Here is an 18,631-nt window from a genome sequence, read left to right on the forward strand (position 1 = left end):
CGTTTTCCACGCTGGCCACATCTTTTTGCAACACGGATCTTATCCTGACACTTTCCTTATTTAGACGCGTTCAGTGGCTTCCCATTATCCTTAAGACGAAGCCCCAAATCCTTAACATGTACTTCAAGACCCTGCATGATCTGGCTTTTACCTTCTTATCTCTCAACACGTTCCCCTCTCTCCAGGCATGCTTCCTGGTCTTAGCTCTTCAGAGGGGTCATGTTCTTTCCTGCCTCGTAAACTTTGACCAAGGTATTTTCTTTGCTCAGAATGCTCTACTCCCACACAGTATGTTAAATTCCTTGAATGCATAGATATATTTAATATTTTTCTTGTATTTTCCACTTTACTTAGTATATGTTTAATGCTGAGAATCTAGTAGTTCATTAACCATTTATTCATTTAGTTTTTCATTAGTGACAGCTTACTACTTCTATGTGTTGAAAATGGAATGCATTATTTCCAACATACAATTTAAGATAACACATTGTGATAAAACTACTGCTTCTGGTTTTTCTGTGTGCGTCTTTTTGAGTAAAATTTGCCCTGTGCTTCTTGCTAGTTAATGAAGATGCTCTTCGAATGTTCGGATGAACGAATTGACCTGGAACTCATTTCTTTTTGCATTAATCTTGCTGCGAACAAAAGGAATGTACAGCTTATCTGTGAAGGTTAGTGCCTTTGAGCTTCATAGATAACCTCTATCACATGGCAATTGGCTTGGGACGGAAAATAGATAATAAGGAATTAAGAATTATAGTAGCTATGTAAATCCTGTTTTTAGGTAGTTTTTAAAATTATAGCTACAATCCTTAAAGATCAGATCGAATATTCTTATATCATGAGTAGAAACACTTATCCTCCAGTAATATTTTATAAACCAAGCGCAGTTACTCTTAATTGATATTTGATTTTTAAAAACATTTACTAGATGAAACAAAACTTTTTATTAATGCAAAACAATCTGTTGTAATGTAAGATGACATAATACAAATGTATTAGGTTTTTGTTTCTATAATATGTTCATAAAATGGCTTGTCATGCATTATGATAGTTCGGTCTGCTCAGTAGTTGTTTTTCTTATTTGAAAAGTACACAGGTTCATTACAGAAACTACAATGAGCAAACAGGAAAAAATTTAAATCTTTACTCTCACTATTCAGAAATAATCATAAGTAAAATTTTGCTGCAATGCTTCTACGCGTTTTTAATTAAAACGGAGTTCTCTATGTATGCTGACAGTTTTTAAGTTAATAATACATTGCATATCATTCCATGTGACTAAATAGTTTTATAAAACATAATTGTCAGGAGCTGCAAAATAATCCGTTAAAAGATTTTTCATAATTTAATCTGCTATTTTGGATATTTAGTTTGTTGCCACTGCTTTTCTATTACAAACAGTGCTGCGGTAATTTTCCTTTCTCTGAATCTTTACACATTTCCATTTTTATATTTGTAGGATAAATTCTTAGAAGTACAAGTTTTCTGAGTCAGAGACTATTTGTACATTTTTAAAATTTGTGGCACATATTCCGTACACAAAAGAGCACATACTTAGTGATTCCATTTATGTGAAATTCTAGAATGGGCAAAACTAGTTTGTTTAATAAGAAAAAAAAAGAGAAGGAAAGGAGGAGAAAAAAAGTTATTGTATTTGGGAATAGGATTTGCTGGGAAGGAGGAGTACAGGGAACTCTGGGGTGAATGGAAATATTGTATATCATGATATGGGTATAAATTACACAGGGACATTTATCAAAATGAATCTATTATACACTTAAGATTTGTGCATTTTACTGTATGTGAATCGACTTTTTTTTTTTTGCAAATTGTAAACCAAAAAATCATTAAATTTAAGTGAACCTTAATTTTATTGGGGGAATTTTCGATTTTTCTGTATCAGGAAATGGACTGAAGATGCTCATGAAGAGGGCTTTGAAGTTCAAGGATCCACTGCTGATGAAAATGATTAGGAACATTTCCCAGCATGATGGACCAACTAAAAATTTATTTATTGTAAGTGTAGTTTTTGGCCTGTCGTCTGTTAAAGTAGTCTAAGAATCGAAGCTTTAAAGTGCTACATTTGGAATTATAACTCTTACTGAGCTCTCGTCAAATATTAACTCCTGACCCTCGTTGGCTTTCTGTCACCCACTTCCTTGTAAGTTTAGCTCCTAGAAAATTCAGCCTAGGTTTTACTGCTGTTTTTGTTTTATGGTTCCTCCCCTAACCCTCTGTCCTCACTCCAGCTTTCCTGCCTTAATCCAGTTCACCGCAGGCTTCCTCAGCAATTCAGCTCAAGGTATTACAGCAAGAGGGTCATGTTTGATACTAATTTTTTCTTCCTGTGAGTTAAATTTTTAGATTGGTCCTTCTGCAGGAATCATATTTTAATTTGTATTAAAAACCTGTTTTATTCAGGATTATGTTGGGGATCTCGCAGCCCAGATCTCTAATGACGAAGAGGAGGAGTTTGTGATTGAATGTCTGGGGACTCTTGCAAATTTGACCATTCCAGACTTAGACTGGGAATTAGTCCTTAAGGAGTACAAGTTGGTTCCATACCTCAAGGATAAACTGAAACCAGGTCCGTGCTGAGTATTTCTCTTTTGTCTAATCAGTGTTCCTTCGTGATCTGGATGAGACTACTGGAGCAGTGTTTTGTGGGTGTTGTTACACTGGGTAGCACGTTTCCGCCCAGGCCTGTAGTTGTAGCTCTAGTTCTAGTTTCTTTCTCTCAGAAAGGTGGTCTCCAGGCCTCCTCCGATACGTATGTACTCCTTTTCCTAACAGTGTGTTTTCTTAATGTTACGTTTCCCTACCCTATCCTGCCTTCTTCCTTATTTTTTTCTAATCCTGCCTTTTTAAAATTACCAAGTGCCATCCTCCTCTGCACATGCGCACACATGCACACACAAAGTTCTTTGGAGACATTCAAGTGAATCTTCTCTCTTCTGTGTTTAAATTGTCATCAATTTATATTTCCAAAGACTAATTTCTACTTTCCTACTGCTGTTCCCCCCACCACAAACTGTCATCAGTGAACACAGAAATTTGGAAAAAGACAAATATATAACTATGTTAGGATTCATAAGGACTGATTTAATAGCTCTCATTAGCTGCATGAAAACCGTCTGTGGTTTAACTTGATTAGGTGCTGCAGAAGATGACCTTGTTTTAGAAGTGGTTATAATGATTGGGACTGTGTCCATGGATGACTCTTGCGCTGCATTGCTCGCCAAATCTGGGATAATCCCCGCACTCATTGAACTTCTGAATGGTAAATTATAATTTATCTTAACTTTTTTCTATGCTAATATATTAACAGGTTATAAGTTTAAACTTTTAAGTATAAAATAGTCTGGAATCATGAAATGTTGTTTATCCTGTTACATGAATCATCTTGTTACATGAATCATTTTGTGACATAGCAACTTAAATTATATAGTTAAAAAATGAATTAAATATAATTTACTAGGATTAGCTAGAGTAACATCAAAGAGCTTTAGGTTGCAAAGTTACTGGTGCTATGAAGCAATTCAGGGCCAATTTCACAGACACGGCATCCCTCTCAACAGCCTCGAACAGCTCACACCTAATGTCCTTCTTTCTGTCGAGCCGTGTATTGGTTGAACTGGAACTCCCATCTTGTGCAAGTCCTTTTTAAAATATCTTGATTTCTAATCAGGAAAGTTCATTTGGAAGCCAGTTCTAAGCATCATATTCCCCCATAAGCCCAGAAGTAGTGTCCTGTGAACTTGCTGTGATGAAGAGAATGTTCCATCTGTGCCGTCCATCATGTGTGGCTGTTGAGTACTTGAAATGTGGTGTTAGGACAGAGGACGGGAATGTTAATTTAATTTAACATGATGTAATTAACCACGGTGGCTTATGGTTACGTGTTGGACAGTAGGGGCCTTGACAGAGTCTTCCTCTTGCTTTTGTATTGCTCTAAAGGGGCCAGGGATCATTGTTCTCTTATTGCACATGAAATTAATCTGAATCTGTGTCACTCTGTGAGGGCCATGTTTTCTAGGACCTTGTAATCGTCTGCACAGGCTGCCATTAACAAATTACCACAGACCAAGTGGCTCGAACAACAGAAATTTATTTTCTCGTGCTTCTAGAGGCTGGGAAGTCCAAGATCAGGATGCCAGCTGACTTGGTTCCTGGTGAGGTCTTTCTTCCTGGCTTGGAGGAGGCCACTGTCTCAGCGTGTCCTGACGTCCTCCTTGCCAGAGAGGCGGGCAGCGGGGGAGCGCTTGCTAGTGCTCTGGCATCTCTTCTTCGAAGGGCCTTAATCTTACAGGATCAGGACTCCATCCTTATGACCGCATTTAACCTAAATTACTTCCTTATAGCCATGTCTCCCAATACAGTGACAGGGTTAGGGCATCAGTTATATGAATGTTGGAGGAGCGCAATTCAGTCCATAGTAGATATTATACATTAAAAGTAGATCATAGTACAGAAGTTAAATATACTAATATGAGAAGCCTAAAAAGACACTCTAATCTCAGTCTTTCCCATACAAGGTATAACATATATGCATTTTATATTTTAATGGACTTTTTTGGAGTATAACATAAAGAAAAATGCACAAATTGTACATATGTAGTCCATGACTTTTCAAAATGAGTACACCCATCTTATTCCCACTCACATAAGGAAGTAAAACATTACCAGCATGTAGAGGTCCCTCTTCTGCCGGTTTCTATCCTTTCTTTTATAAGCCACATATTAATTTTGCTTGGTTTTGAACTTTATATAAATAGAATCTGGTTTCTTTTGCCCTACATTGTAAGTGTCATATTCATCTGTGTTATGTACAATGTGTTTCTCTTCATTGCTGTGTAAATATACTGCTGTTTTATTCTTTCTATTATTGATGGATGGTTTTTTTTTAAGAGAATGGTCTTATGAACATTCTTAAACCTTGCATTTGGTGAACCTGTTTCCTCATTTCCATGGCCAGGTCGCAGAGTGCGCACACACTTGGCGTCAGTACATTGTGCCGGTTGTTTTCACAAAGCAGCCACGCCGGCGTTCAGTCCCCGAGCAACGTACAGAGCTGCAGTGCCCTGCATCACCGCGTATCTGGGTGCTGTCTCCGTAATTGTAGCCTTGGAGTGGTGTCGCACTGTGGTTTTAGTTTGCATTTCCATAGTGATTAATGAAACTGAGTACCTGTTTGTGTTATTTGGCCATTTAGGTATGGCGAAGAAAGTGAAGTGCCTATTTAATTAAGTCTTTTGCCCATTTTTCTTTTCTTTTCTTTCTTTTTCATTTTTCTTAATTTTTAAATTCGATTTGTAAATTCTCTGACATAATGCATTTTAAAAGGTCGTCTAGAGATAATGCCCCCATGGTCAAGGTATTCCGACATATAGTACACTTGGCCCTTAGGCAGCACAGGTTTGAACTGTGTATGTGGATTTTTTTCATTAAACACTTGTCCCGTTTCTGATCCACGGTTGGGTCTGCGGATGAAGAGGGCCAACTGTATGCATTGCTCTGAGCCATTTTATCAAGGGGACTTGGGCATCCACAGGGGGTCCTAGAGCTTATCCCCTACAGATACTGAGGGACGGGTAAGGTTTCAACTGCACGAGGCTCGACACCCCTGACTCCCCCATGTGCGAGGGTCACTACTATGTATGTATTTATTTCGGTCCACACTCTCAAGCCAGGACTTTTCAGGTTAGAAATAACTGAGAGACCAGGTGGCCAGGAGGCAAAAGTGGAGCCGATGTCGTTGGCAGAGCCACGACGCGGATTCTGTGTGAGCTGGAGGAAGCTGAAACACGACTGTGTCCTTGAATTGCTGTCCCGCACCGATTGTGACTGAGAAAGCCACGGGTGCATGAAGCGAGCTGACGACGCTGGCACACAGGGTTTTACTGCGCTCTCGTGTCCTGACGTGAGGACATCGCAGGCAGAGGCTGCGTACCACTCTTTTAGGAAATGTATGGATTTCCAAGATCGAAGCCCTTTGATTAAGTGAAGGAACACTGTGTACCACGAGTCCTTAGTAGACTTTTAGCCCAAGTCTTCCGGGAGAGTGGCACTTTGGCATGTTGGTGAGGGGAGTCATTTGGAACAGGGTGGACCTGGATGCTCTGTTGACCTTTGACCTGTAAATCTGTGTCTAACAGTTGTTGCCAAGAGTTGATAGCATACTATTAGTAAATCAAATTTTATAACCAGTACCTAAAAATTAGATTTCCTTAAGTATTTGCTTTTGACATTACATATTACTCAGTGGACATCAGCTGTTCTGTCAGTCTCTGTATGATATTAAATACTTATTAGCCCGTGTGATCACATAGCATTCTTTTTTATATTACAATTAGATCGAAACTAAAATACCTTCTTATTTCATGCCAATAGGTAAAGTTTAATTTTGTTATTATTCAACAAAGAAAAATACCTGCTTATCACAGTCTAATTTCTACCAAACATTTAGACGGTGTGATCTTCTTTAAGAACTATGTTTTTCATGTAAAGTCCACATTATAGAGACAAAACAGAACCAGATTTATTTCACAAATTAGAATAGTTTAAAGAATTCTTATGATGGAACCAAAAAGAACCAACCGAGTTGTGGTTAGTGTTGCCATTTCACACTAGGTGCATAGAAGTTAGTTTTACCAATTCCTTTATGGTGGCAAATACAGTGAAAACTGCCAGGAGGCACTGTTGCTTTTCTCTTAAACCAGTCTTGCCCCTCAGTTCTGCCTGAGTACAACACCATCTTTTGAGATGAGCAATCTCAAGTAGTCTGGTTTAAACTCAGATCCATGATGTAATTGCTCTTTTTCAAAATCTTATTTTTTTATCTTTCTATTCCAAAGTAATTTAACCTATTTAGCTTAAGTACAACCAAATTTACTAAGACTTCTAAAAACATATTAAGAAATTTCCTCACTGTTGTTACCATATAATTTAGAAAAAACACCTGACATAAATGATATATGCCACTCATATATTATAAATAATTTAAACTAATTGTCCTTTACCTATCTCCTTGTCACTTTGGTTTTTGTTTTTTTTTCATTTTCTTTTATTCCCTTTAATGTTTTTCAGTTTTTAATATAAACATAGTATTCTTTTATTTGAAGTTTTCTGTTTCCTTTCAGCTCAACAAGAAGATGACGAATTTGTGTGCCAGATAATTTACGTCTTCTACCAGATGGTGTTCCACCAAGCCACGAGAGATGTCATAATCAAGGAAACACGTATCCTTCACTGTTACCATTGATAATGACATTTAACATATTCAGAAAAGATGTATCTTTAGGTATATTTTCTTGCATATGTTCAACTAATATAGAAAGTATCAAGCTTTGAAATAAATTTAGAGGACAAACTATTGTTCATGGAAGCTGTTGACCCCAAATCAGTAGATGGTAGAATATATTGGGAACAATTTTATTAACTTGTCAGGCTGTGATTCCCAAGAAACTTAACAAACATATCAGAACTTCCTTCTCTATTAACGTAACTATCAGAGCTTCCTAGAACTGTCCTTAGTTCTCTTTGAATCTTACCTTATTTACTCTCCATGGGAAAACATCTATTTTCATAACTTCAGCTACCAACTATATGCTAAGTATTTAATATTTTTAAGACCTCTTTCTTGTGTTCCAGGCATTTATTGCTAACTGCCAACTGAATGACTTCCTCGTAACTGAAGGGGCGTAATGTGGTATAGCCTAAGGAGCTTTATAATCACATAACCCTAAAAGGCAATTTTACCACTTACTAGCTGTAGGACCTTGGATAAGTTACTTAACTTATCCAAGCATACAATCTTGCATCTATAAATGGCCATAATATTATTAGAGTAGAAATAAGTCCCTCCTACTTTATAGGACTGTTATAAGTACTAATGGATTTAAAGTGCCATAATAGTTCCCAGCACGCAGACACACAACAAGTGGTAGTTTATCATTATTGTATCTAAAAGGGCTCTTGATATTGTCAATAGCCTCCCCTGAAAAGCAACTGCCTTCTGTATTTTTAGTGGATAATCACAGTGTCATCCACCCAGTCCCATACTGAAAATTTTGTGTCGGCTCCATCTTCAACTGCACATAATCATTTAACCTGCAAACATTTAGCTGGTGCCGATCATCTAACATTGGTTCAGTGCTGGATGTACTCATCTGATGGAGAGTTAGGCAAGTAAATAGGAAATATAAAATTATGCTCCATTGTGATCAGGTTATAAAGGTAAGAGCATAGGGCACGGGAGAGGATATATAACCAAGCCCGGGGATGTCATGGAAGGACGGCAGTGGCAATAGTATCTAACCTGAATCTTTGTGTCTTTTTTTTTTTTTTGTATGTGCTGACTTTGTTTTTCAAAAGTTCCCTTTAACCTTACAATACACTGTCTTTTCTTAGCACACCAGATTTCTCAACATTTATCAGACATGACCCACCTTGTCATAACTTACTGCCTCTTCAGGTGTCTCGTCCTCAAATGCATTTCTCTCCTTTTTTACCTAATGGTCTTCAATTCAGCAAAGATAAGTTTATAAACCATCTCCTCAGCCGAGCCTTTCTAATCCTGAGCCTCCCTCCTTCCCCGCCAAAGTAATAACAAGTTTGCCCCTTTAATAATGATTTACAGAATATGGGATTCTAGATTGCCATTTATTTCCCTCAGCAATTGAAAAGTATTTTTCCACTGTCTTCTGGCCTGAATTGCTGCCAATGAGAAGTCTGTACTCTCATAATTATTGGTATCTGTCATAAAGTCTAATGACAATTTACTTTTTTTCCTTATGAGTCGATCTTTTTGCCGGGAAGACCAAAGGAATGTTTCTTTCTTTGATGCCAAGTAGTTTTATTAGAACTTGACTTGGTATTTATCATCCTTACTTGATTTTTCCAAGTATGCAGATGTGCTCTTTTTCAGTATGTAGTTTTGTCTTTTTTTAATTTCAAGAATGAAGTTTTCTTGAATTACAATTTTTAATATTTGTTCTGTCCTATTGCTTTGGTTGTCTCCTTTGAGATTTATATTATGTTGGATCTTCTTTGTCTGTCTTTAATATCTGTAATTTTCTAATTTTTAATCTTTTCATTATTTAATTTTACAAATTATCTTCCTTTTTGCCTTCTATTTCTCAAATTTTTATCTATTTTTTATTTACTCTTGTGTTGTAAATTTAGCTTACTATATCTGAAATGATTTTTGCTTTTATTTTTAGTTCTTTCCTGAATTGTTTTTTTCTTCTGAGTTTTCTAATTATGACTTACATCGTTCTTTCATATATCTACTATTGTTTTCTTAAATTCCTTTATCTCTTTTTGAAATATTAGGTTGCAGATTTTATCTTTTATGTGAAATGCCTCACGTGTTCTCCTTCTTCTAATAGCCACACGCGGGGTCTGACTGTGATTCCTTCCTGTTGCTCTTTCGTGTGAATTTAAGTTTCCTGAGCACTGGAGCGAACCAGGGTGGTCGCGAAGGCTCTCAGAGCTGCACGGCTCGAGAGCTCCCTCTTCAGTTACTTTCACTATGTTCATGTTTTCAAAACACGGCCTTCTACTTTCCGAGATTTACTGGCTGTTTTTCTTGATCATTTTTATCTAGTTTTTTTCCTTTTTTTATCCCTGTTTTTTTTTTTTTAACAAATTAAATATTAAATATTTCTGGTCATCTTGTATTGATGATTTTATTTGAAAATTTTAAGTTAAATTTCAAGTTAGCATGTGAACTCAGAGAAAGGTGGGATTTTCCTGTGTGAATGCATGGTCTCGATCGCAAATGCAGTTTTTATCTTTAACCACTTTCGTTCAGAGGCTCCAGCATATCTCATAGATCTGATGCATGATAAAAATAATGAAATCCGAAAGGTCTGTGATAATACACTAGATATTATAGCGGTAAGTAATTTTTCTTCCTACATAAAGTACAATAGTTTTCATTTGGTGAGGGGGAAAAGACATTGTACATGTATTTAGAACAATGCATTCTTATAAATTCAGATTCATATTTTGGTAAATGCAATGATACTAAATTTGTTTTTTCAATATTATTAAGACTTTAAGCTTCCAATTTTTAAGTATAAGCTTCTACTTGAAGAGGTTTTATACATATTCAGAATTTTACAAAAAAAAAAGAAAAGAAGAATTTTAGGTCTGTTCAACACGTCATCTCAGAATCACTTGTTTTTCAGAAAACTTATTGCGTAGGAGCTGGGGGTTTGATGACAGTTTCTGCTGAAACAATACAGTTATCTTTGCAATTAGGCCATTAAACTTTTTTAATAAATCAAATCTTATATCAACTGTTTTTTCAGTTCTTGGTTTTCAGTTTTTTTGTTACGTACATAGGATTGTTTTGTAAGTTGCTTTGGAATTATGAAACACAAAAATTTTAATGTTATTCGTGACTTTAGGAGTTTTTAAAGGCTATATAACTGGAAGAATGCGACCAGAGGGGTCATCTGAGTCTGGGATTAGACACCTAGCCACCCTGCAGACTCCTCTGCAGAAGTCACGGTGCCCACCAGTCTTTTCCCTGGATTTGGGCCTTGCACCTGGGAGGTGCCGGATACTCGATGACCTCAAATATTTTTGTCACTTATGGCAGATACTGCTACACAGCCTGCTTGCTTCTTTCTTTGAACTGGGTTTATACCTTTTATTTTGGCTCACTGTAAAAATTTCTTTACTGTAGCCTGTTCAGTAGTTTTTAAAGTTTAACTTAAATGTTTTAAGAGGATCAGAATAACATTTAAAGAATCAATTAACAACTTCATTGGGAATCCTCTAAGTTGACATTTCTGCTATTGATTTCATAATGAAATTGGGCAGTCACCAACAGGTACTTTTTTGGTCAAATTTCTGTATTTTATTTCAGAAATTCATTTTATTTGATATTATCTGCTCTTGGGGTTTGACTGAGTATATTATTACTTGTCAATAACTAAATGAGCATATTGACATTTTGCTTTGATCGCTAAATTAAAATAGGTAGACTTTACTATTAAATCTGTGCTCCACCAGGATGTTTCATACCAGTAGGCCACTGGTCACAGGGTTTATGAATACAGAATAGTTTTTACTCCTAGAGAATAGTTGTATGACTCATGCGCTGTTTTCTAGTAGATCACTAGGGCCGTTCTGTACATAAAGTATATAGCATAAGAACAAGAAGCTTCCTAAAGTTCTTCGTGTGGCTGTCTAACCTTAAGCAACGAAGAAAGGAGAGAGATGTCAGTCTGTCATGAATTGTCTTTAGCATACTGTTTTAATTACCTTCCTTTGAGAAAAGATAGATGGAAGATAATAATATATTTAGATTTGCATATTAGGTATGTTTAGTTTAGAATGTAAGTTAGTGATAGTTCCAAAAGGCCAGCTCATTCTTATTATAACAATATGTAGTGTAAAAATAGGAATATATTTATTATAACATAAACATTTTTATTCCAAATTACTTCTAAACTCTGGGATCGAGTCTCTCATCAGGAGGAGCAGGAGTTATCTTCACCCCGTGTCTACCTCTCTTTTCTAGGTACTATCCCAGCTCTTTCCTTCTCTCCAGGACCAGTGTTTTGAAAAAAATTGTCTGCCTATTACACTTGACCCTCGAACAATGTGGGGGTTAGGGAACTGGTACCCTGGTGTAGGCACAAATCCATACACAACCTTGGATTCCCCAAACACTTAACTACAGTGGTCACTTAGTCTCCTCAGGGGATTGGCTCCTGGAACTCCCCACGTATGTCAGAATCTGCGGATGCTCAAGCCTCTTCTGTAGTACGGCAGAGGACAGTGTATGCAGTTGGCCCTCTGCATGTGGGTTCCCAGCCGCAGGTCGACATACTGGTGGTTTTTGTTTGTTTGAATTTATTTTTAAATCACAGTTGTACCGCATACGAAAATACCGGTTTTGATTCACGGTTGGTTGAATCCGCAGACGAGAAACCCAGGGATGGGGAGGCAGACAGACACGCATCGGTGGCCCTGTGCAGCCCCAGCCTTTGCTGTTCGAGGCGCATCTGTGCCTCTTCATTTCTTTCCCCCCATCCTCCTCTTAACCTGTGCCACTGTGGCTTCTGCCTCATTGCTGCATTGAAATGGTGTTCCCGGAAGTCACCCGAACCCTCATTTTTCTAAATATGATGAGCATTTTCAGTCTTCAGTTTACTTTGTTGATCCTGCCTTCCTCGAAGGAATTTATAAATCTTGGTCAGAGTGAAAATGTAAAATCACAAAGACAATTATTTTAAATTTTTACATTTATTAAAAGCCTTGTGGACTTCAAAGAAGAAGAATCAGCAAAAAGAAACTGGTGACATTAGCTGCTACATACGGCTCCCTGAGATGCTCTGTGATCTCCTGAGTCAGTATAAAAACAGTCTGAACAAGTAATCTCAATGTTCACATGTGAATTAGTCACGTGGTTTGACGTCCCGCTGTGCTACTAAACTGAATCCTGTTTGTAGCTGAGTTTCCTAGAGGAGCAGTAGTCCAGGACAGCGGATGGAAGCGCAGCAGCTCTGGACACGGCCACGTCCTCCTGGGAGAACGGTTATGTCCCTGCCTGCTCTTACTACGCCTGCGAGCTTCCAGGCCCGGCCAGTCGGAGCTTCGCAGTGGGGAACTGCACTCTGGGAGGAGCTTCTGCCCCAAACCTTTCTTTCTCTCCTCTTCCCTGATGGGTCAGTGTTCTGGTCTCAGATTCACCTTCTGGCCTCTGCGAACCGGCACCTTGGTCCAACAGAGCAGTGTGCTGAGAATGCGGCCGATTCCGACGCTCCTTCCCGTTGGACAATCTCAGGCGATTTGTTTAACTTTGAGAAGGTTCAGTTTGCAGTGACGCTCCTGAGGACTAGAGGGTTGTTACTGTAAGGTTAGAGCAGGTGGATGTGAAACATCTGTCACATGGTGGTCACGCAGTATGTTTTGTTCAAATCAGACCAAAACTCAGACCTAGTTGAGAAGTTTATATGTAGATTAAATATCTGGACCAACATTTCCCTTTTTTAGTAGAGTTAATTATGCTGTTTTCTGTTCATTTTAAGTTCTAAAATGGTATGGGAAGATACTCTGTTCACTGTTGGATTTTAATAGGGAAATTATTTGGAGTATATATTTTAGCCAGACATATTACTATTTATTGTTTAAAACTATCCTCAAAATGGCTGAATTAAGCATTTTAAAACTTCATGTCGGATTGTTAATTGAAGAGGGCAATTAACTGAAAGGCCTTGATTAGGACACTAGTAAGTAGGGAGCTGCCTTTTCCAGTGTAGAAGTGCCTCGTCTGTTCAATTACCCATGTTCTGAATCTGTGGTGACTTATTTGGATGTCACAGCTAACCTCAGACCAAAGTTACACTCCTAGCTTGTTGGACCTCCTTATTTGGCAGAAATTTGAGGAGCAGGCATTTTAACATATCAGTAAAAAGACAGCTTCTCAAGTTCACTGGAGACATAGCTGCCAGTCTTCAGTGCTTTGAGCTCAGAATCTATAACTGATCATGATTCGGGGCGCTATTTGTTCGTCCTGAATCTTTTAAAAGAGTAAAACATGAGGAAATTGACTTAATTTGAAACAGGGCAAACTTTGAAAGATGATGAAACACCAGCAATAGGCTGTCAGGAGAGAATGCAAAGTCTCTGTCCAGTTAGCATCAGTAAGAGCTAAATAACCAACTTTCCACAACAGCTTGTTAGAAACCCGTCTAAAATGGGAGCAGATGATCTCTTGAGACTCTCTTTACCTCTAGATTTTGATTTCCTACTATCTCAGCATGACTGTGTCCTATAATAATAAAAAATAAAAAAGAGACGAAGGGAGTATTTGTAGCTTAAGGCAACTTATCTTTAAGAAAACAAACTTCTTTTTCATTCAAGACAGACAGTGTGGAATAATACTAAGGAAAATTAGATGCCTTGCAAGCCTTAAGGAAATATGCCTTCTTCCATAAAGTACTTGTCCCCCGAATTATGGAAATGTTGCATTAGTGATGATTTGTTTAATGCATTTGGGCCCGAGCCCTGAACCGGTGAATGGAAGCAGATGTGCAGTAGTAATACTCTTAGTGTACCACGGGGGAGCACACGTTTGGCCATGCGGTCTCTGTGGCCTCATCAGCAAGTTGTCGCCTGTCGGACTAGGCCTTGCACGGAGTTTCGGGAGGCAAGGAATGGGGTCAGTGCACAGAGGAGCATGGAGGCAAGGAGAGAGGAGCCTCGCTTCTTGGTCTTCAGAGAGGATCACGTGGCAGTTTACCATTGCCTTTTCTCTTCCAAGCCTTGGGATTCACGAAGAGAAGACTAGAACCCTCTATACATAGAGAACTTCTGAAAACTCAGATTTTTATCCTTCAGTACTTAGCTCTGTGTGAAGTATTTGAGAACCTCGTAAATTCCTCCCCAGTTGCTACATAGATTTCTCCCCTGACATTACTGGGTTTTCAAACGTTTAATGCATGTTTATAGAGCACATACTGTGTTGCAGACACTGAGATGCACACTGGGAATACAAAACTTAACAACACAGAGTTCCTAGAATATTCAAGTGTACAATCTAGACTGTAGAACACCTGGGTACTGTCCTCAGATGTGAACTGGCCTTCCAGGAGCAGTGCTCCTGCGCAACCCGACCGGCAGAGCTTCTGCGGCACGTTAGAGGAAAAGGGACGTGCAGAGCTCCCTGGTAAAAGATTGATGTCTGCTGTCTTTCTCGCCAGCCACAGGCCCGTGTGACCTGATACTGACACACATCTGTGTTGCTGAGATTTCTCTTAATTCTAATTATGATCATGGGCAGACTGTGTGTATTTTAACAACCTGAGGCCCTGATACTGCCTGGTCAAGGCTTTTGCTGTTTCCCTCACTCTGATCTATAACAAAAAGCCACGCACACTTCTCATGAGAGCTCCGCTTGTCATCGCAGTGGGTTCATTGTAGTAGGAATCGGTATTCCTTATTGGATCTTTTGCAAAGAATAATCTTCTGCACAGCGTGGTAGGGAGTAACATTCTGTCTCCTGGTTCCTGAGAGAGAAGCTGCTGTTTGTGTTGCGTTGTGTTGTTTGTTTTGTGTTGTTTGTTTTGTGTTGTGTTGTTTGGTGCTGTGTCGTTTGTTTCGTGTTTTGCTGTGTTGTTTGTTTTGTGTCGTGTTGTGTTTCTGAAGAGCCGAGAAGACAACCATAGTGTTTTCATCGTGCCCGAGACAGTGATCCACATGTTAGCGATTAGGTTAGTCATAGAAACGTAAACCTGTGGTTTAACGGTACAGAAATACTTCAAAGTCAGAATAGAATTTGTTTTTCGTAAAGAAAATGACAGTACGATCTGTATCATTGCTACTATGCTTTTCGGCCTTTTAATGCCAAAAGATGCCCGGTTCTGTGGGTTTATCACGTCAGACACTGATGCAGGGAAGACGAGACCAGCGCCAGGGCAGTCTTGCTCCTGCGGGCTCCGAGTCAGCCCTCCTGAGACACTGACTAGGCGGGTTTCGGTGTCAAAAGGTCGCCATGGGTGCTCATGGACATTTTTGGTTTGTGCGTTGGGATCTGCCAGATGGAGTGTGGATACTCGTTTTAAAAACTCAGGCATGTCTGTGCGGGTTCACTAATAGGAACACTGCTGTAAGCGTGAAGGGTGATAAGGCTCAAGTTAGAAGGCTGTTGGTGAAGAAAGCTGCTTTGTCACAGATTTCTGCATTTATTAAATATATGTTTATTAAATTAGAATAGTCGAATCTAATAAGCAAGACATAAGATGATAACTCCTAGATTAAGCATGAATTCTTTTTCTTTGCACAGAGCATTACTTACTAGGCTAAATTTTATGAATGTGTGGTTTAAGAATTTATTTTTAAATTATACCTACCTCTGTAACATTTCAGTTATTAGTAAGAGTCAAGTTTTACCCTTAATGGAATAGGAAAGCCCATATTTTATATGCTTTCGGCACTCGACTGAATTTTAACTCCTGTTCTTACACTAGGAATCCATATGCTTGAACTTAAATTGTAATAAAACAGTCAAATCATGTTTTTCTAGCATCTTCTTTGAATACTTCTTCATTTAGATTCAAATTTTTTCTATCAAAATGAAAATTAGTTTTAGACCTCTTGCCAAATGAGACAAGTTAGTATCCATAAAAAAAAAAAAACCCAAAACCCCACACTTAAATTAGCTCTGGTATTTGATGTAGATTTAATAGGGGTTCTTGTATTATAAGGCACATTCTGGGTGTTTGATGAACTCATTAGTATGGAGAATTTCTCTTCCAAAATACTATTTTGCTTTTGTTTTAAAATTAAATTCTTTACCTTAATGGATAATAAGTTCATCCTTTTCTTTTTCTATAAGTGTCTGTGATCATTCTTCTTAAATTATCTGGCCACTTCTAATATAACGATAATATATATTTTTGCAACTGACTTGGAACAACACACTGTGCCACATATGGAACCAAAAAATATCCTGTACTTTTGAAACCATTTGAACTTTAAAGAGGTTTAAAGGTATAGTTAGCATTTGAGTAACTTTTTGTGAAGCTAATCACAGTCCCATGTTGCATAATTAGCACCACTTAGTATTTAATTTTGGAAACCCAAAGTTGACCCGCTGAAATCTGTAGCCAACGAAACTACTTGTAACAACAACTCTGCGCTGTTCTTTTTTCAACTCCCTCTTTCCTGACACCCCTATGTGTGTCCGTGTCAGAGAGGAGCTGATTGAGAATATAATGTGCAGTGTACTATACTTAGCAGACCAGAAGCTGCTTCCTCCCATATCATTCATTGGTCAACAGTTCAACCCCTTCGTAGAATCTTAGTGCCGAAAGTTGACCTTGGAGGTTGGTTGTTATATTCTCGTTCACTAAAGAATACATTCTCCACTTATCCTGCCAAACGTTCATCTGTCCTCTCTTTCATTGCCTTTCCCCATTGCTGCCCAAGGTTACTTCAGTGTTCTTAAATTATCTGGCCACTTCTAATAGGGGGACCCCTGATTTAAAAATTATAATAGTTGAATTAATAAATGTTTATTATTTTAAAGTAAAATACAATAATACTTATGATAGTTCTGCTTTTATGTAATTTAAGTTTAAATAATTAAGAAAGAAATAGACAACTAATAGGGATGTTAATAGATAACTATTCGAAAGAAGGAAAGCTTAATAATTTGGTGGCAAATTGTCATTAGCAGTACCATAGCCAAAAAATATATTCTGCCTCCACTAACCTCAGCTGAAATGGAGCATCTATATATTTTCAAAGATGTACAGTTAGAATACACAGTTTGACAGCTGACACTGCTAAGAGAATTATTGATAACGTGAAACTTAAAATTTAACAAGATAATAATAATTGTAAAATTTCAGACTTATTCTTACATCCCAGAAACTCATTCTGTGATGACAGATTTTGACTTGAGCATCAATCTGTATGGAAACTGCTCAACTATTTGACTAAAGTGTGTATTTGGTCCATGATCATGAGCATCCTGACTGTTGGAGGACAGTACTATTAGCTGGCACCTTTCCAACTTCTTTTTAGATAACTATAACCAAAAGTGTTAAAGATATTGACAGAGGAATTTAAAACTAAGAACCCTAAGATTAGGATAAGAAATACCTGAAGCATTTTTTTTTTTTCATCTATGAAATCAGTAGTATGGTCCATTAATTAAGTGAATCACTAGTCAGACATAGCCATAACCTGTGGGAAAAGTAGGAAGCTGGATAGATTCAGGTGTAGTTTATAATAATTGGCCTGTTTTCCTTCAGAAACATTCACTAAGGATTTTCCACGTGAACAGGTATTACAGATGGAGCAGTGAGTAAGCCACCATCTTGCTCCTTAGGACTTCAGGGTTGAAGCAGGAGATAGACATTTAAAGAAACAATTATGACCAAATAAGATAACATTATTATTTTGTGCTTAAGACAAAATTAAGTTAAAATCTGCTACTTGTTTTCTGTAGTAACCATTTCAGTAGTTAGGAGAAATACTTTACTAGTGCTTTTTTTCCTGCTGAAAATTATCTAAACAAAAAGATACAGCAAAAGATGAATTTTAATGCTTCACCACCTGTCATTAATGTCACAAGTAATTATAGCCACAGGACTGAAGACTGATTGCTTACCCATGTTCTAGTAATTAAAAAACTTGTGAAATTTAAACTTTTCCAGTTTTTGCCATTGCCATCGGCGATTGGTAAACCTAACAGATGTCTTTAATATATGTATTTAATTGATTTTTACTGATGCTGTACAAAATAATTCTGAACAGGTATCATTAACGTATCCTCTGAGCCAAGCGAAGCACCCCCATTCTCTTCCCACGAGGTGAAAGCACTGTTTTCTGAGCACCAAGGGAGTTCCTGCCTAAGCTTATGTGATAATAGTTGATCGTTTGTTTTTAATAGGAATATGATGAAGAATGGGCTAAGAAAATTCAGAGTGAAAAGTTTCGCTGGCACAACTCTCAGTGGTTGGAGATGGTAGAGAGTCGTCAGATGGATGAGAGCGAGCAGTACTTGTATGGCGATGACCGAATTGAGCCATACATCCACGAAGGAGACATTCTCGAAAGACCCGACCTTTTCTACAACTCGGGTAAGACCACAGCCAAC

General features: G+C 37.9%; 1 protein-coding gene across 2 annotated transcripts in view; it reads left to right on the top strand.

Annotated features, from left to right (window-relative positions):
* KIFAP3 (kinesin associated protein 3) overlaps positions 1-18,631 on the top strand; it is a 107,118-nt gene that overhangs the window by 53,156 nt on the left and 35,331 nt on the right. For both annotated transcript variants that reach the window (XM_039881591.1, XM_039881592.1), the window contains 7 exons: positions 563-671; positions 1,907-2,019; positions 2,425-2,590; positions 3,158-3,283; positions 7,143-7,241; positions 9,818-9,903; positions 18,425-18,614. In XM_039881591.1, the coding sequence (XP_039737525.1) occupies positions 563-671; positions 1,907-2,019; positions 2,425-2,590; positions 3,158-3,283; positions 7,143-7,241; positions 9,818-9,903; positions 18,425-18,614 (889 nt within the window). The remainder of the gene's footprint in view (positions 1-562; positions 672-1,906; positions 2,020-2,424; positions 2,591-3,157; positions 3,284-7,142; positions 7,242-9,817; positions 9,904-18,424; positions 18,615-18,631) is intronic.

Source organism: Pteropus medius, unplaced genomic scaffold, assembly GCF_902729225.1.
Source record: "Pteropus medius unplaced genomic scaffold, Ma_sr-lr_union100, whole genome shotgun sequence".
Taxonomy (NCBI): Eukaryota; Metazoa; Chordata; class Mammalia; order Chiroptera; family Pteropodidae; genus Pteropus; species Pteropus medius.